General features: G+C 29.3%; 1 protein-coding gene across 1 annotated transcript; it reads right to left on the bottom strand.

The window, feature by feature from the left end:
- Positions 1-4,265: 4,265 nt before the first annotated feature.
- LOC136998332 (uncharacterized) lies at positions 4,266-10,723 on the bottom strand. Its single transcript, XM_067350860.1, has 9 exons — positions 10,465-10,723; positions 9,784-9,908; positions 9,466-9,679; positions 9,310-9,374; positions 9,026-9,238; positions 8,711-8,858; positions 8,340-8,534; positions 7,692-8,112; positions 4,266-7,553 (listed from the first exon to the last, which is right to left on the bottom strand). Exons 1-7 carry the CDS (start codon positions 10,544-10,546, stop codon positions 8,404-8,406), a joined length of 978 nt encoding a protein of 325 aa, XP_067206961.1. The 5' UTR covers positions 10,547-10,723; the 3' UTR covers positions 4,266-7,553; positions 7,692-8,112; positions 8,340-8,403.
- Between the last annotated feature and the right edge of the window lie 10,653 nt (positions 10,724-21,376).

The following is a 21,376-nucleotide window of genomic DNA, read 5'->3' as shown; positions in this document are numbered from 1 at the left end:
TATTTTCACAGACAATTAAAATTTATTTGCAGAAAATATGACTTTGTTTACTGTGGCAAGTAAACATTCATTAAATAAATAATAAAAAAATATCAAATAATATTTTTTAAATATATATATATATTAGTAATTATACATCAAATGTACTACATTATACATATTTCAAAAAGTCTTAAAATACAGTACAAATAAAATTTTATATTGTACTATAAGGTGATATTAATATACACAAAATATTTATTAAAAACATTTTTTTCTTTGTGCATATATTTTGAGAATATTTTGATACTTTTGTCCAACATGTATTTTGAGGAGTGCAATTTATAATATTGACTAAATATAGGCGCAAACTAGTATTATTTTATAGTATTTGTATGTCCTCAAACTATACATTAATTATCATATAATTATTTAATGAATTTATTAAATGATTTCTGCTTAACATAAAAGTTAAAAATCATTATGTAATTAATAATAAATGGTTTTATTATTATTATAAATTTAATAATCAGCATGAACAAAAAACTTTTGATATATGTATTTTTTAACTACTTAAAATATATATAATTTAATATATTTAATATATAAATAATAAAAATTTTTAAGTTTTTATTATTTATTCACTAAATCTAAATTTAGCTACAGGAATAAACAAAATAATTTTCTCTGCGATTAAATTCTAATTGTATGTATATGAAAATAATAAGAATGTTAAAATTGATCATATGAATCTTTTGAAATAGTCCATAAAATAATTGTCATCAATAAAAGTGTATTGATAATAAATAAATATCTTAATTTACATCTAGTACTTTAATTGCGTTAAGATATCTCAAAATATGCATAAAGGAATAAAAATATTCTCAATGTATCGAAATGTTCTCAAAATATACAGCCTCGAAGAATGTCTCCAATAAGTGCTTTAAGTATTTTATAAATATGTATATTATAAAAAATATATATGTATTATATATAATTTGAAATAAATTTAACTAACTTGCATATAATATATTTAAATTAATAGATATAAATTAAGATAAGTTTTATTATCAATAAATATTTTTATTGAAGATAGTGATTTTAAAGACATATTTCAAATAGTTTAAATATGTCAAAAATCTTAAAGTATAAATAAAATTTTATATTGTACTATAAGGTGATATAGTCTCTATAAAATCAATAAAAAAGGCACAAAACATGCGTTGTACATATAGTATATGTATATATAAATATACAAAGTACTATTTGGAGACATTTCTTCGAGCATGCGTATACTTTGAGGATATTTTGATACTATTGCCCAACATATGTGTACTTTAAGGACTGCAATTTATGATACTGACTGGACATAGACGCCAACCAGTATTATTTTATAGCATTTGTCTTCAAACTATACATTGACTATCATTCAATTATTTAATGAATTCATTAAATGATTTCTGTTTAACATAAGAATGAAAAAAATTATATGTTTAATAATAAATAATTTTAATATTATTACATATTTAGTAATCGGTATAAAAAGAAAACTGTGGATATATTTGTCTTTAAAATCTATTAATTAGATAATTTAAAAAATGTCTTATATTAAGTTGGAGAGAGGTAAATTTTAAAATATTCTAATTTGGTGAAAAAATGTGTTTTTTATATTATTCAATTAAAAATCGTACTTATGCCCAACTTCAATAATGCATTTTAGATGTTCTTAAATAATAAATTTTAGCTTTTGAAAACATTTTATGTTCACACTCATACATTTGATACATAAATATTTATATTTAAAAAAATTTTTTATTATTTCATATTTTTTATTATTTATTCACTGAATGTAGGTTTAGCTACAACAATAAACAAAATCATTTTTTCTGTGATTAAATTTAAATTATATATGAAAATAATAAAAATATTAAGGTTCCTGAGTAGTCGCTGCGGCCATACTCTAGATTTGTGACGTCATAAGCATTCTTGCTTATGACGTCACAATCATTTCTCTGATACGTAAAGGTTCTTGCATGCTATTTGTAAATAAAGACAATTTGGATAAGACAAAATAATAAGAACTATTCTTCCTGTCGCTTATCATCAGTAAATAGTCGTGAAAAAGTGAAGCCTAAGAGGAAAGGATAGTTTTGGCCCATTTTTATAAGTATTTTAAAGTAATCACATTATTTTGTTTTATTCAAATTGTCTTTATTTACAAATGTCATTTCTTGCTTCTGACGTCACGATTTCAACATGGTTGCGGCGAGTACTAAAGAGCCTTAAAGTCAGTAATATGAATTTGGAATATATCCATAAAATCACTGTCCTCAATAAAAATATTCATTGATAATAAATAAATATCTTAATTTATCTCTACTAATTTAAATGTTATACAGGGTGTCTGGCAATAATCGCCCCACCGGTCATATACAGATAGAGGAGGTCAAATCGAGTAGAAAAGTCCTTTACCATTTTTTGATTTTTGTAATAAGTACTAAGTAATTAACAAAAAAAGATTGGTGAATCCGTGCAAGTAAAGCGCGCGCAGCGAGAAGGACATCCCACTGCTATGCGATCACTAGGCGCGCGATGAAGCGTTGGGAGGAGCGCTCTACAAATGACAATGGCAACATACGAGCGGCGCGTAACGCTAGATCCTTGTGTCCTAGTGATCGCGTAGCAGTGGGACGTCCTTCTCGCCGCGCGCGCTTTACTCGCGCGGATTCGCCGATCTTTTTTCGTTAATTACTCAGTACTTATTATGAAAATTAAAAAATGGTAAAGGACTTTTCTACTCGATTTGACCTCCTCTACCTGTATATGACCGGTGGGGCGATTATTGCCAGACACCCTGTATATATATATCTAAAATATTATGGCAATAAAATATCATAATATGAGTGTGATTGTTAACATCTCTAACACATCTTGTTAACATGTGCTTATATATATCTTATGTAAATCATATAAACATCTTGCTTATATATCTTATGTAAATCATATAAATTATTAAAAAATTATATAAATGTTTAAAAAAATTTTTTTAAATATTTCTAGTGATCGTTACTAATCGTACACGATGGACCAGTGATGAAAAACAAGTTATTCTTGATGCTTTTGAACATTATTTAAAAAAGAACGACACAAAATTACCTACATTTAAACAAATTGCTGATCTCATTAAAAAACATCCTCACATATTAAAAGAACGAAATGTGGCTACAATTAAAACATGGATACATAATCAAAAACGTAATTTGACAGTTAATAAAGCATAAATATTTTATATATATAAGATATATAGATATTTAATTGCATAATGCATATTTAAATATATTTTATGTATGTATCTTATGTATGTATATTATGGCAATAAAATATATATATCGAAAGTAGATATAGTACTTATTCAGTATCTTTTATTAGTTTGTAATAATAAATCAATAACCGAATCTTGCGCAAGTAGAGCGGATTAAATTGAATAGGGAAGGTCTTTACTGTTTTACAATTATTATAAATTAATGAAAAATTAATTTTAATGATTAATTTACGCGAATATATAAATAATAAGTGTGCCGCAAAAAAAGCTTATTGTTGTATAATAGTTAGAATACGAGGATTACACACAATTTGTAGTTCTTGGCATTTGTAAAGCGTTTTTTCAAATGCTTCGTCTTGTGTCTATTTATGTAATAACAGCTTATCTCTGCTTTCCATTATGCTTGCCGTTTGTGCTTATATTCACAATTTTGTAAATTTCTGATTGTTGTGAAAATATTGTATAAAACAGTAAAAGACTTTTCTATTTTATCCACTCTATCTGTACACGAGAGAGTTGATTCCGATTATTATTGAATATGTTTATATTAATTTGTCTCTCAAATTGATATTTCTTAGTTTTGTTTTTAGATACACGGAAAAAAAAATTTAACTGTCACAGCTAAAAACTAGGTCCTGTAACTAAACTTCGCTTGTATTATAGGGACACCTAAAGTTGTTGTTGCGAGATCTATTTTTATTAGCTGAAAGGCTTGTAACTGTGGCAGCTAAAGATTTAGCTGCAGTACACACTGCAGAAAATAGCTATGGCAGTATGCATAACAACAATTAGTTGTGACGCGCACATTGTTTAGCTGTTAGAGCTGTAAGTTTTGGTATCATTGCTAATATTTTAGCTATGTCAGCAAATCTACCCAAAATGACGTTTATATTCGAGGTTTGTCCCACAGCTAAAATAATATCAATGGCAGTGAAAATGGTATAAACGGTAGCTATAATTGATAATTAAATAATTTTATTGACTTATGGAGGCTAAAAAATATAAGGAAAAAGTAAAATCACACATGCAAAATTATATTTTTATATTTACCTTCCTTATACATATATGAGTACTAATTCTTATTATACATAACTAATACACTAAAATACAAAATTACGCCGATATACATTGCAAAAACAATTTTGTTGAAAAAAGTATTATAAGTGTATTGTAAAAGAGATTACTTAGTATTACGAAATTATATTTAATATTATAAGTACTTAACAATAACGCATATAACGTGTGTGCTCTTTTCATATAAAATTAATAAATAAAAAAATATACTCATTTTAACATAAAATATCTTCATATAAGATATATGGTATTGTATTACACACATAAACATGTAAACAGACTCAGGAAAGTATGACATTAGGTGAAAAGTAATATCACACAGGATGATGTAAAATAATATATCGCTCACCAGTTGCCATAGTATAAATGAACAAAGGAAAAGGATCCAATAAGTCTTCATATTTAATAAAAATCCACTTAGTACTTCGTTCTACTTCAAAACCACCAATATCACAATTAAGGCCCATATTTAGAACAGAGAAACAAATAAAAAAAAAGATTATTTTGATGAAGAATAATGTGTTGAATTTCTGCAAAAATAGGACAAGAATTTTCGTCCGTTCTACAAACCAATACCATTTTGGATTGATACCGAGTGCCTTTATAATTAACACAGTTTGTAATAAAAGAATGTGGATCACGAAGTATATTAGTTGGCAAGAATGGTGCAAAATAGTTAAAGCGATCGTGTTTAGTAATATTAATATTTCCTGATTCTACTTCAAAAGTTGGAATAATACTTTCCTGAGCCATTAGTTTATAACAAAACGAAAGTTGATAACGAGTAGCAATGGAAAAAGCAATATTTTTTCTTGACGTTATAACTTTAGCAATTTTCTTAAGAGCTTTATGAAATCCTTCAAGCCTCATCGCAGATAATAAAATAAGTGGACCAGATTGCATCATGACGCGTGAATAGTGAACAAGATGATGATGTTTTGGTTTTAAACGTTCGTTCGTGCATTTCATATATTGGTTATGGTGTTCCAAAACTAATACTTTAAATGCAGAAGCAAAATCGTCTGACACTGATCTACTTTGCAAAAGTTCAAGAATTTCTTTTAATAACAAATACAATTTCCAAAATGGATCATTATATGATTTCACACAATGTCCAATAATAACACCGAAAAGTCTACAAAAGATAAACATTTCTGAGGCTGTCATTTTTAGTTTGCTTTTTGTTGCAAAATCATTATCAATATAAGGTGGTTTATTTTGTACACCAGGACCATAATGAAACATTTGCACACTGTGATTGAGATTTGACAAGTTAAAATCACCGATGTCAATAAAATGACTTATTATTGGAATCATATCATAGTGAGCAATACCTTCTAAAACATCATGCATGATGTCAACATAAGCATTATCAGTCACATGAAATGAATTGACTTCATTAAAGACGCATTCTTCTGTAATTCCAGTAAGTGAACTATTTTCTAAGGCTAAATCAGTTACATAAGATGTATGTGTTCTGAGAACAGTTTCGTCTTCAAGACAGGTAGTTCCACAAAGAATGCGATGTAATTTGCAAAATCTACATGCATAGTTAGCACGAAAACTTTGAAGAAAACCACACATAGCATGGAGTCCTAAATTGTCGCCAAATAGTAAACCTAGTACAAAGTAGATTTTATGGATATTACCGTTTATAGTAACTGTTATCCCGTTTTGTTCTAAAAAATTAAGCTCCTCAATCAAAGGTGCAAATATTTGTTTGTTCCCAAATTCTTTTCGGTCTTGAGATTGAAACAAGAGAACTAAGAAAATATTCTCCAAACGAGATATGCATTCAGGTGGCAGACAGGGTACGTAACAATATACTCCTCCAAGAGCAGCACTATGAGATCCCAATGGATTATTCACTTCCCAATCATCATAATAAATAAAAAGTGGTAAAACAGTAGCATTACTGTCAAAGTTCTTTCTCTTCTGACACCAAAGTTTAGATTGAATAAAGTTCTTTACACTATCTGAATCTTTAAGTGAATTAATGTAATGCATTGTAGCAGTAAATGCATCAGGCAGTTCAAAAAATTATTGTAATACCTGTCTCAAAGGTATGAAATAACTATAAACGTCTTTAACTTTTTCAACAAGAAATGATCCAGTATCTTTACATACCCTTCTGTTACCTATGCAATACTTAATAGGAGCTATATAATTAGTAGAAGACTTAAAATATTTAACACGTTGGTACTCATTCTGAAGATGGTTGAATGAATGTTCTAGACAATCCAATATTGATGTTATATCTTTCATTGTTTCATTATCAGAACCAAGTGTATTTAAGTGTGAAACAATTTTTTCTTTTAAAATGGAACTATGGCGACTTATTAGAAATATAATATCATCAATAATGGATTGAATATGGTTTCGTGGGATTGAAGGTTTATTATATAATTTTGCAACAAAAGCATTACTGCGATCTTTTATAATAGACTCATTGTCAATAAGAGTTATTTCACGCAAATAATTTTTGGCACCAATTTCTGTTGATAATATATCAGAATTACTTGTATTAACCTGGTTAATACATTTATTAAAAATTTCAGCGTTATTACAATCAATACGATGTTCATGAGTAGACTTAATAGTAGACCAAGCAGGAAAATTATGATTAGGTCCAACTAAATGTTTTCGTAATGAATTTCGCAACGACCATTGTCGATAACATCCATTTTCACCACATTTAAAAACTGTGAATGAATGAGCACGATGTTTAAAATCAAAATGCATAAATAAACCATTGACAGATGTTTCTGTTTTTTTACATAAAAAACACTTAGGCATGACGCTAATGAAATACTTTTGGAAAAAAGATTTATAATCTTTTGTATTCTTTAATCAAAGCAAGAACACTACAAGTGAGTTGAGAGTTTTTATGCTTATCCCACAAAGTTTCAAAATTGTATACAGCTCTTTGCAAAAACATGAAGAGTTGCCTTATTTCGAGAGGATATTCAATATTTAGAGCAGTACATATTTTAAAAACGAGGTCTATACCTTTCAGTGGTGTTTCTACTTCATATCGCAAGTTGTTGATTACAACAAAGCACTGATGAATTTCATCAAAGCTGGGACCAACTATCACTGTAATGGGCTGCGAGGTCACACTAAATGATCGCAATTTTTTCGTACGCTCTTCTAATCTTGCATCCAAATCAGTAATCGTCTGCAAAATATTAACGTATTTTTAGAATAATATTAAAATAATTAACTTATAATATGGTATATAAGCTTTAATTCAACAAAAAATGCAACATAAAAAAAGAAAGATTGAAAAGTAAAATCAATTTAATTGTATATTTACCTTCACATGTAAAAGAAATGCTTCTTCACATTCTTCCCTAGAAGGTCTCCAATCTCTTGGTTTACCTTTTTTAATCGTGATTACAGGGAACAAATGAGGCATTAACGATATAATTGCAACTTTGGTGCCCTCTATAGAAATATGAATAATTATATTACAAATATAATCATAATATATACATATCATAATAGCAACATAATATATATATAAATATATTACAAAATAAGTTGAATATAAAATCGCTACACAATATCACTGTAAAATGAGACATTATTAAAATCTTACCAGGTGTCAAAACATTATCCAAACGCTTTTTAGCTTTAAAATTCACTCTGTCAGTTATAAATTCTGATAATTTTGGCCAAGCAATATAAAGTTTTAAACCGTGTTCTGGATGTAATATTTCAAAATCTTGTTCCAGCTTAAAATAAAACATATATTTCTGTATAATATATAACATTTTATTTGATTTTATATAACATAATATATATATATATATATATATATATATATATATATATATATATATATATATATATATAATATATAATATATATATATAATATATATATATATATATATATATATATATATATATATATATATATATATATATATATATATATATATATACTATATTATACTCACTAATAGATAACCTAATGGATCAGAGAGAGCTGGAAACTGATCTATATACTCATAACAAGGCTGACTATTGATCTTGAACTCGTTTTTTTGAAGTTTGAGACCAATATGTAGTGACTTTTTGCCATGGTCTAGAATTATTCTTCAGCCATAACAAATATTCTTCATAATTAGCAATGTCAGCGTCACTCAACTCATCTACAAAAAACGCAATAATAAATATTAATGATACTCTTCATTTTACAATAATTTGTTATCACATAGGTACACGTACAGAACATAAACACAGACATGTACAATATATACTGCTGATATAAATATCACTAAATTCATTTTTCTCGCAATATATTTAAACTTTTCTCAGTAGAACTTACTTTCAGTCACAGCTGTTACAACAGGTATAGTAGACTTTAAAGATAACAAACCAGCTTTGATAAGTTGTTTTCGTGTGGAATAGTATTTTGTGATTATTTTACCTCTTCCTTGTGACTCTCCTTTCTTATGCTTTATATACCAGACACTCTGCAAGAACAAATAATGTTAACAAAATAATTCCAGACCAAAATAGCAATATGTAAATTGTACATTTATATGTTTATTTTTGTTATTTATATATACGTATTTTATTGTTTTATTATTATTATTAATGTTATTATTACTGTATTATACACGAACTAAACTTAACTTACCTTTTCTTCAGTAGGAAATAATTTTTGTACTTCTTCGCTTAAAAATAATGCTCTGCTGCTTGTAATACTGAAGTTTATGTTAGGTGACAGCTCATTACTAACAATTAGTTTTGCAAGCTTATTTCGCATATCATTATTCAACCTTTTTTCTTTTTGGTATGAACTTAGCACCAATAAGCCTTCTTCAGATTTTTTTAACACAGCTTCAAGATTCTGCAATAATAAACACAATAATAAGAAACATAACAAATTTAAATATTTTTATTTTAATATATTCTTCTTACATATTCATCATCAGTCAGATGTAGTTTCACCCCTAATTGATTTTCTTTATTTTCAAGTAATACATCTAGTCAGAAAAGTTATTATTTATAATAATAGTTAATATTAAACATATATATAATTAGATTAAGATTAACATAAGAATGTTTTGTTCTCACCATTAAGTTCACTAGTAGCGACAGAGACATTGTCCGAAATACTCTGCTGAGTTTCAGGCAATGATTGTAGGTAGTATATAATATCTTGATTGTGTATATTGCTCTCTATATTTTTCTGCTTTATAGGATTTTCTACTTGTTCTTGTTGTGCAGCTAGTGACTGTTGTTCATGATTAATTGTATTAGAATTTTCTTCCGGATGTAACTGTTGAATCTTGGCAAACATTTATATCAATATATTAATGTTATTTATATGGTAAGGTAGATTGCCTTACTCGACAAAGTAATGTGAAGAAAAGTAGAATGTTAAATGAATACCTCTCTTTCATTTAGATATTGTTTCACAATACTTTGAAATTTTCTTCGCAGTCCTATGTTTGGGATTAAACTCTTAAGATCTTCTTCCGTTAAAATATTCAATTGATCTGCTTCAATTTCTTGAGCTAAAATTAAAGCAAGTAGAAGATAAAAAAACATGATATATTAGAGTTAAATATTAGACAGCGCAATATGTATCAATAAAACTATAAATTTTCTTAATCACTCGCTAAACGATAAGACAACCATCCCAAGTAGCAAGGGTACATCATTTGACATCATAATAACGTCATAAGGACTTTACTACCTGGGAAAGAAAATGGACGTAGGAATATCTGAACCGAGCATATTTCCGCAGGGTTGAAGCTTGAGGGAAAAGAAGGGATATGATTAATCAAGATGACGATGACGATTAATTATACGAAATAACGATATGGTTACGTATTCCGTATTCATGTACGAAATACATTACCTTAAATCCCAACAATGGCTCGGTTAAAATCATGTCAATGGGACGTGAAAATAGATATATCGTGTGTTATATGTACGCAAAATCTCATCAATCAAGATGGTTGCAATGGATTTTCCCTTCATTCCTCAGATTTCACTCCCCTCGTCCAAACGAGTCCAAGTTATACGTTACTCTTACCATTTTTATCAAAAATAAATTGACTTACTTACCTGTAAAGTTCGCTATTATTTCAGGAGAAAATCCCCATTTAGTTAATAAATAATATGTACTACACGCACTTGTGCTCGACATGATCTCAAAAACAAGCTTCGAAAAACAAGGAGAAAACGTTATACCTTCGATGTAGCACGTAGCACGTAGCACTGCGTATCACCGCTGCGCCACTATCGCGCCGTCGATGTTCTTTTTAAAAAGCGCGTATTTTCAATCGATTGATATATCGGCTTATCTTGTGCGCCTAAGACATTCCGATATTCATTGCCAGTTCAAAAGTCGATGGCACACGTAACGTGAAATGTATCATTGTTGAGCAATACTTATATGCCTTTGCTAAGTAAGATATATCAGATAGCTAGGACAGCAAACCTTTTTTGTATAGTAGCAAATTTGATAGCAAACATAGTTTCAGCAAATATGGTTTGCTATGGCAAAGACAATTTTCTTTTCCATACATGTATCAGGTAGCTGAGACAGTTAACTTTATGTTGCTAAATAAAATGACTGTAACAGACATGCGATCATCTACAAATTTTGCTACTATGCCGACGTATTAGCAACAGCAGCAAATATTTGTTATATAGTAGCGATTTTGGTTGTTACAGCAGCAATTTTTTTTTCCGTGTACATACATTTAAGAAAAGTATATGCAATATCCTTTACTATAAATATAAAACTGTACTATATATATGAAAATATAGTACAATATTAAAAATAATTATAATTATTATGTTTGATGTAACATTTCGTGAGTGTTGTTTATAATAATAAGTTATATACTTAATATTATTATATATATACAGGGTGTCCCAAAAATTTTGACACAGCGCTTGTATGCCGGTAGAGAAGAGTAAAATGAATCGAAAAGTCCTCTACCACTTTGCAATTTTCGCAAGGGTTAATGAGATATTAATTATTAAAAATCGCCGAATAAGCGCATATCCGCTCAACCCACCACCGAATGCAAGCGCACGGCGAGATACGACCGTCCAGCGATCGCAGTCGCTAGGCGTGCGTAAAGTTGTTTATCACAGTAACTGCGCGCGAGCGGCGAGCGGCGCGCGAGCGGCGAGCGGTGAGCGGTGCACGAGCGGCGACTAGTTTTTCATTCCGAATAATTCTGCGTTTTTTTATCAAAATAAAATTTTATAATACACAAGAAAATAATAAGAAATGTTTGCTTATACGTGCTTACGTACACGTATAAAAAATAAGCGATGCAGGATCGCGCGCCGAAAAATAATGTCTCTCATTCTTTCTAAACTAAATTCTTCGTTGTCGTTATTAAATCTTTTCAATTTTTATAAATCGATTATTTGTAACAAGTATATTATATTTAGCTCAATAATAGTAATTTACTTGATTTTAAATTTATTTTATTTGAATTGAGAACTAGAAATATAAGAATGTACTCTAATAAGTAAATATGCAATATATATCTTACTCTCATCTTATACTCATCTGAGCAAAGTAACGTCTTTCAAGATGAACTGTTGCTTTTCTATTTCATGAGTTAAACTTGAAGTCTTATAATGTGTCATGTGATATTAATTACAGATTTTTATTAGGATAAGTTAAGTCTCTTTTTCTATATAATTTTCATGTACTACTTTGGCAAATGATAATTTATTAAAATGGCATATTAACAATCCGTGTTCAGCTAATAAAACAGAAAAGCAACAGTTGATCTGTATTGACAGGCGTCACTTTATTTTGATGACTGTAAAATAAAAGTAAGATAAGATAATTGCATACTTATTTATTAGACTATCACTTCAACGCGCTAAATGCAAAAATTGTAATATTTCCATAACTTTGTCTTCCCCATAACTGCAGTGAAGTGCAATAAAATTCATAACAAGCACTACAATAAATCACTTATAGCATCAGTCAGCACACCGCACACTTGCTTATATGCATGCATACTGTCCCCATATTAAATATACGTATCATAGATTGAAAACCTTTAATTAAAATAAATAAACGTTTGCTTCTAACAAATAAAAATGTAATTGCGTTTAGACTTACGTTCCAAGACGTCCTCCCCAAGGAAAATTTTACTCGATATAATATAGTATACGTTATGTGTTGAGAGATAACGTTATGAGAGATAACTTCTAACAGCATAAAAAAATTTAAATAACTAAAATTAAAATTCCATATTTTTTTGTCTAAAAATTATTATTTCAATATTTCGATTATCCGAATTTCATTTCAATTGTTATAATTTTCAATGTAATAAATGTTTAAATTTGTTTCACTTAAAATTTTTAGATTAATGAGTGGAAGTGGACTGATCCAGTTGCTGCATCTCAATCACATACTGGCTGTAACAATAAAACTGCTACTAGCACCTTCTCAAATACAAAGTCGTCGTTTCTATCTGTGGGACTAACTAAGACGATAGATATAATATATGGCGATACGGTATTTTATTTTTTTTTCTTATTTTAATGTAAAAATAGGCTTTATTTTTAAAGATTATGCAAAACAAAATTAACTTTCCCTTTTTTATTTTCGTAGACATTTGAAAATGAGAAAGAGTGTGAGAGAGAAGATTTAACACCGCTTCAAACTCCTTAGAACACAGAATCTAGACAGTCTTTCTTTTCTATACAATCGCCAGTGGCACCAGTTTAGTATACATTATTATTTTTATAATTAGAAGAAAACTTATTAACGTATCAAGCTAAAGTATTTGATCAAGCTAAAGTATTTTTACGTAATACTTAAACCTTTATCTCAATATGTGTTTATACATTTGTACAAATTGTTAATTCTAGATTTTGACTGAAGATTTATCAAATAGTTCTGAGGTAGCTGAAATTATTCAATCACAACAGCAACTGGATAGTACTCAACATAGAATTAGAGTTAATGATAAGACGGTTTGTTATCTCCAACATAATTATAATATTGTAGTTTTTATTTATTCTTTCACCTAAATTATAAGTTTTATTTGTCTAGGAGTTGTATAACTTTTTAATTGAAGAGGGGGAAGGTCGGTCTATTTTGTCCATCCAAAAACAGCACGGATTTTTTACGAGCACCGAGTGCTCGTAATCGATTATCACGCCTTATAATACGAAGAGAATTAAATAACATTCTATTGAAACTTCCTCTACAACAGAAACTCCGAACTTTAGAGTAAGTCTAATTTTATTTATTAAATTTTTATATGCAATGTGTAATAAAAAAAATAAAAATTATTTTTTAATATATTTTATGTTTCAGGATTTCAAGTGCAAAGGTTCAAGCGTTGGCAAAGGAAATAACAGAAACATTTCCTGGTGAAAAGGAAAATACATATTACGAACAGTTTGTGGTAATATATAATTGGTCATTTGATAGATAGAGAAAACAAATATTGGAATTTGTATCTTGTGTTAAAACGAATTACTTCTATTATTACTGCTACAACAATTCATGTTAATGAACATGATTTATTAGCCACTGAAATAGAAGAATATTTGCATTTACGCGTTGAATTATTTTCGGAAAATCTGAAATTTGATCATCATTGCTATACACTATCCAGAAAAAATGATTATTATTAGAAATTATTAGATCCGTTTGGACCTAATGGAACATTTGTTCTATGCGTTTTGAGAGCAAACATAGAGAAGGAAAAATTATTGCACATTCTGCCATTAGCAGAGTTAATATTTGTTACACTGTAGCATTGCGACATCAATTAAAATTAAGTCATCGATTATTAACAAAAAAAGTAATATGTGCACTGTACGAGATAAGTTCAAAGCAGACTGAGAGTATTGCAAATATTTCACATTTACCACACAACATTGATTCAAGTTTCGGCGTTGTTCAGACTTTAAAATGGATTAAACGAGGTAATTGTAACATAGAGTGCAATACAACCCTGATGATTCCATCAGAAAATGGACCTATCTTTCACAAAGTGACAGATTTAATTTGGCAATCAAATGAGAATATATTAATATTAACAGAAAATTTAAACTCGTGTTATTTAGATGAACATTATGAGGCTTATGAAATAATTAATAGTCAAGATTTTCATAGAAACTGTATTAAATTGCAACAAATACTTTCATCTGCAATAATAATTACATGCCAAATTAAATCACCTAATAAATATATACGAAAACTTTGGATATTAGATGCGAAAATTTGGTGTATACGAATTTTACTTCTTTCAACCTTGGTTATTATTTATAGTTTATATTATGGTTTAGATTATATACAGGGTGTCTGGCAATAATCGCCCCACCGGTCATATACAGGTAGAGGAGGTCAAATCGAGTAGAAAAGTCCTTTACCATTTTTTAATTTTTATAATAAGTACTGAGTAATTAACGAAAAAAGATCGGCGAATCCGCGCGAGTAAAGCGCGCGCGGTGAGAAGGACGTCCCACTGCTACGCGATCACTAGGACACAAGGCTCTAGCGTTACGCGCCGCTCGTATGTTGCCATTGTCATTTGTAGAGCGCTCCTCCCAACGCTTCATCGCACGCCTAGTGATCGCATAGCAGTGGGATGTCCTTCTCGCTGCGCGCGCTTTACTTGCACGGATTCACCAATCTTTTTTCGTTAATTACTTAGTACTTATTACAAAAATCAAAAAATGGTAAAGGACTTTTCTACTCGATTTGACCTCCTCTACCTGTATATGACCGGTGGGGCGATTATTGTGCCAGACACCCTGTATATTAGTTTAAATATGGTTTATATAATGGTTTACAGATTATTGTTACATTATACGAGAAATTCAGAGGAAAAGTGGATCAAGTCTATTTTTGTTAACTGTTAGAAAATTAGTTCAAAAGTTATAAAGTTGTTTCTCTACTTATGTGCAACATGTATACTTTTTCATAAGTACCATATTTTCTTTTAATTTTAACTTAAACATTTGCACTCACTTTTAAATTGTTCAGTGAAAACTGTTCAGTTTTTTTTAATTTATGCATAAAATTGTAAAAAGACTTGGTCCATTTTTCCTCTGAATTCCATAATCATATAATATTTTTCTTTTATTGTGAAAATATTTATTTTACTTATTATTTTGTACTTATCATCAATAAATTTTTATCAGATTAAGTAAAATTGTATATTATTTGTCTATTTAATAATAAATAACATATTACTAAATATAAATAAAATTAATAATAAAAAAAAGAAAGATCAGGAGAAAAAATAATGAAAGAAAACAAAAAATACATTTTTCAAATGCAAATTTCTATTGTGTACTCACCCTTTCTTTAACTTTGCGGATTAGTTTTACAAATTCTGGGATGAAAAAACTTTGTGATTATTGCCTCCTCTCAAAATTAAAGAAGTTTAGATATGATTCACTCTGTATGCGTCTTTCTCATCCGTGTTGAGATGAGCGTCCCACGAAAAACTGATCGTTAATGAGTAAAGAATACATCTCGAGCAGTTCTTATAAAGGATATTTCTCACGCATGCGCGGTGCAGCACCAATGAATCCAGTGGTGTATATGAGTCATGTAGGAGATAGTGTTGCGCGCTGTCCCGAGTCGAAATTTTTAGCCTAGATTAAACCTACAAGTTTTGTCGAATTTGGAGAACCAATGTAAGCTTTAATTCATATATATAGATATAACATTACATTGGCTATTGCCCTCCTTTGATACTAAAAATTGTTACTTATTGCCGTTTTTTCCATGTGGAAGCTCAAAAGAGTACCTACTGAGAACCTCTAAAAAGGCTCCAGGTTCTATAAATATGTATTTCTAGAAAACAAATATTCAAAATTACTTAATAATCTATTATCTTATATACTCTACTTGTATTTAATGTATGGATCTTGATTTCAATAAACAATATACTAATTATTATAATTTGCTTAACTGTAAATAGGCTACTATAAGCAAATATTATATAAATAATATTCACTTATCTCTTACATATCTATTTGCAGTTAAGTAAATTACATAATTAATGTATTGCGCTTATTGAAATTAAGATATGCATTAAATACAAATAAAGTAAATGTGGTAATAGAATATTAAATAATTTCGAATTATAGGTCAAATATGTAATAAAATATTAAATAAAATTTTGAATTTTAATTGTTTTTTGTTTATTCGAATAAATTTTTAGTTATTTATAATACTAAATATAATACTGAGTTGCACTTAATTTAAAAAAATATTTTTTACTATTTATTTGTTATTATTTATTTTATATTATAACATTTATTATATTAATCTGAAATAATAAAAATTGAACTCAATTATAGATTGAATATTAATATTTTTATTGCTAGAAATTTCGATAAGATTTGGAGATTCAAAAGAGGTAGGAGTTGTAAGAACGAAAGTAGGAATTGTATATTTAACATCAATAAAAATAAGGGTTTTCTAGGACAACAAGATTAAAGAAAGGCCAAAAGAAGACATAACACTTTCAAGATAGAACTTGTAGGTCAAGGAACATTATTAGAGGCACAAATAACCATGTATGAGGTTTATAGTAGGTTTTAAATTTCGACTCGGGGTTGAGCACGCGAAAAGAGCTGCCTTCTGATATTCATTATCAGTATTGATACTGAATATTCAAATGTACTGAAGATGTACATAAATGACGTTTAGAATGCCAAATAACACATGCATTGTATAAAATGTTTATAGAATGTGTTTGTGTTATTTGGCGAGTACATGTTATCTTTTTTATATCTGTCTTATTACAAATTTATATTCATGTTATAAATAGCCGCCGAGACAGCAGGATCTCCAGAAAGAGTTCAAAAAGTATTCTCTTTTTTGAATTCTTTATGATCTGCTAAAATAATTACAAAAAATTGTCTAAAAGTGCTCTTTTCTGAGTTCTTTAACAGTAAATCAAAAAGAGATCACTATGAACTTTTATTTCTAACACAAAATAGTTCTTCATAATCAGCTCATTTTGACATTATATAATATGATGCGTGAAAACAAAAAACACGCATCACCCAACCTGACTCGGCTGGATTCTTGTTGGTCATCCATATATTCTTCGTCGATTATTCTCTTTGTTATTTATATTTACCCACAAAGTACTTTCCAAGTCTCGCAGTTCGCAGTGCATAAAAAACACGCAGTGTGTGAAATTGTTCCTGGTACAACGATCTCTGACGCAATTTTTCACATGTAATTTTTTGAGGTATATTTGTTCCCAGTAAACGAGAAATTATTGAAAAAAATTAAATAAAATTCAGCATCATCGTAAATAAATTCTTCTCAGTAATTTTCAATCCTATTTCTGAACTTTCAATAATTTCTCGTTTATTAGGTTATATGCATAAAAAACTTTTTATGATGAAATCAAAATGACGCTCAGAAGTCGACGCATCCGAGTACATTATGAGCACGTTCTAACCACCTTCTGATCTAAATTTATCAACTCAGAAAAATTTTTGGAACTCTTTAGGAGTATTATATAAGGTCATCATGCTGTCTGGGTCATCATGTGGTATTGAGATACGTGTTGCATAGCTTATTTTATGACGTTTAAATTTAAATTTCTAATTTTGTGAAATTTTAATTTTTAATTCTTTTTATATTCCACAAGGTGACATTTGTGGTTAACTGTTCAGGACGGGCGTATTATATATGTCCCGATAAAGCAGTTATATCACATCCATGTCGAATCTATAAATTTACGTGGACTACGTGGATACAATTTTATCCATGAATTATTCATATGGTTGTAGTATTTCATTTTTATGGCTACATCGAAGTAGTCTTCGAAATGGCAATGCAGATTTCACCTTGATTTAGACTAAAATGGCAATGCAGATTTCACCTTGATTTAGACTAAAAATTACAATTGATCAATTAAGGCCCACTACAGCACACAAAGATTGCATACACATTGCATCAATCTTTCATCGCAATGTTACAAATTCACTGCAAAATGTTGTTGCATCATTGCTGTGGGATTGCAGGAACGTTAAAATGTCCGCCTTTAGGAAAATTGCAACGAAATATTACAGTAATATTGCAATGTAATGAATTTGCAATAATGCATTGTTATTGCAATCTTAGACCCAGGGAGAACACCATAGAGACAATATTTTTATATGCAATATTATTCTCCAGGGAGAACATTAGGTCGAAGAAACGTCTAATAGACATCTAATAGACGTTTATAGATGTCTATTACATGTCCTGTTGTTCTCCCTGGAAAATAATGTTGCATATAAAAATATTGTCTTTATATTTTTTAATATATAAATGTAAAATTGCTATGACAATACATTTTAATTAAATGTTTTTATTTGTATTTATGTTAACATAAATAAAATACACATAACATTGCATAACATGTTAACATTAAAATAAAAGTATATTTTCTTTTATATTAAAAAAAAAATAAAAATCTTTTTAATATTGCATTTTTTTTAAAGTAAATAATCTTGTTCGTTATATTATTATTTTTTATTAATAAAGTCTTATATCTAGTCTTATTTTGTACGCTTTATTAAGTGAAATTTTGAGAAGATAGATTAATTAGTGCATGTAATATGGACAATCTTCGTAGGTATATTTTCCCTGGCTTCGATCGATTATTTCTTAGTAATCAATCAAATACAGATATGCAGTTAAACTTTACGCGTTGCTGCCATTCATATATTCCACCTTTTGTTGCCACTAATAATTTATTTTTATATACTAATAAAATCTTGATTATTATTTTCCTTTGTTAGATGTTTGTAAAAATAAAATGAAAGTTAAAATTCATATAATTACATAAAAATATACATACAGCATACAAATATACATAAAATTATATATAAAATAAATCCTCCTATAAGTACATAGTCCTATAAGTACATACTTTGTTTTCTCAATCCTAACAGGAGTTTGGGCAAGCCACTTGGAAATGGTTTCTGCAATTTCGGCATCACTTACATGCTTGTGTGTCCTACGAACAGCTTCTATAACATAAAAAGTTATTATAAACATTACAATATATAATTCATACACACACAGGGTTCAACAGTATCCGTACGTCCCCTCGTATGCATGTAAAATTTATCAAACTGAATAAAAATGTAACATTTTGCAAAATCACATAAAATTTTGAAATATTAATTGAAAAAAATTGGCGAATAAGTGCGCATAAAATGATGGAATAAGCTGTATAGATATAGTCTCATTGAAAAACTTCAACTTATCGGCTGTCTGTTTGCAACAGTGAATATCAGCTGGTGAACAAAAGGTGAAATATACGAACGGTAGCGACGTGTAAAGCTGAATCACATATCTCTATCAGTTGTCGTAGCTAAGAAATAATCGATAAGTCGAAGCCATTTAATGAAAACATGTCTACAAAAGTTGTCCCACCACATTATCACATGCATTTGATTAATCTATCTTCTTTTATTATCTAAAAATTTCACATAGTTTACCAAATGGTAAAGAACTTTTTCATTTAGTGTAATGAGTTTTATTTCATATAAGCGTATGTATTGATGTTGTCAGACATTCTATATTGTGTGTGTGTGTGTGTGTGTGTATGTTTGTGTGTGAAATTGACTTACGTATAATTACTCTTGAAAGACCAAAATGTTGAAAGCTTCTCTTAGCTTTTTTTCCAGCCCAGCTAAAATGTTGTGCAAAATTATTTGTCATGGCTCTTCTTAAGATGTTGCGTATCATTATGTGCGCCGTATTTCCACCCACAAGTTTAAACGTATTAATCTGAAAAAAAATAGAAAAGATTTTGAATATTATTAAAAAATATTGTTTTATGTTTATATTGATTCACACACTCTCTCTCTCTCTCTCTCTCTCTCTCTCTCTCTCTCTCTCTCTCTCTCTCTCTCTCTCTCTCTCTCTCTCTCTCTCTCTCTCTCTCTCTCTCTCTCTCTCTCTCTCTCTCTCTCTCTCTCTCTCTCTCTCTCTCTCTCTCTCTCTCCCCCCCCACTCTCTCTCCCTCTCTCTCTCCCTTTGAACTATCAATAAACCATTAGATTAAATAAATATTAAATATAATATGTTATTATTTCAATTTGGAACACGTTAAAAGTATTCAATAAAATAAAAAAATATTTTTAAAATACAGCTTCGTCTTTAAAATTAACTTCTTTTAATTGTTCTTAAAAAAATGTTAACTTTTCAAATGTTGTTATAGGCAGTTGTATAAGAATTTCTTCTTGGCTAGAATAATTAGAACGTTGCATTTTGTCTTCTAGCATGTCCATTCTATTTTCAATGCTATTGAGTTTATATAAAACCTTATTTAATTTCCCTAAAATTAGTTTCTTGTATTCCAAAAAAAAGTATTTATTTAATTATTAAATATTGCAATTAAAGCTATTCACTATTTATATAAGAATTGTGTAAAAAATACATCTGTATATATATTGCCTTTATATAAAACATTTAAAAAAATAGATATAATAATATTTATATATACAGGGTGTCCCGCGAGACTTGTTTTACCGGGAGCAGGAAGGTAGATGGGATCGAAATAAATATAAAAGTTCTTTACCGTTTTACGATATTCGCAATAATAAACGAGATATTAATTTTTACATTTGGACTAATAAGAGCGCGTTGAGAGAAGCGCTCCAGCCGCTCGAGGTCTAGCCCGGCTCGGCGCAGTGCGGCGAGACGTAAGCCGGGCGCCGAGCCACGGCGCGTTTCCCCTCTTGCCTCTCCAACGCGCCGCCCGCAGCCAATGTATGATAGATTAAACCGGGCTAGACCTCGAGCGGCTGGAGCGCTTTTCTAGAATCATAGAATATCGAATGGTTTACTGGGATAGGTCATTTCTCGCTGGGTCGGTTGCCAGCGGCCGGGCGGTAGTGGGGGAACAGAAGGCATCTCGGGCCGATTCCCAAGACGACGCCTTCTGTTACCCCACTACCGCCCGGCCGCTGGCGACCGACCCAGCGAGAAATGACTTATCCCAGT

Source organism: Linepithema humile, chromosome 3, assembly GCF_040581485.1.
Source record: "Linepithema humile isolate Giens D197 chromosome 3, Lhum_UNIL_v1.0, whole genome shotgun sequence".
Classification (NCBI taxonomy): domain Eukaryota; kingdom Metazoa; phylum Arthropoda; class Insecta; order Hymenoptera; family Formicidae; genus Linepithema; species Linepithema humile.
This window is presented reverse-complemented; position numbering and strand designations above follow the sequence as displayed.

Excerpts from the sequence above, each read along its gene's own strand:
- LOC136998332 (XM_067350860.1), bottom strand. The coding sequence starts at position 10,546 with ATGTCGAGCACAAGTGCGTGTAGTACATATTATTTATTAACTAAATGG. Across the intron at positions 9,909-10,464 it reads AATAATAGCGAACTTTACAG|CTCAAGAAATTGAAGCAGAT; the intron begins GTAAGTAAGTCA and ends CTTTAATTTTAG. Across the intron at positions 8,535-8,710 it reads TGTAACAGCTGTGACTGAAA|ATGAGTTGAGTGACGCTGAC; the intron begins GTAAGTTCTACT and ends CGTTTTTTGTAG.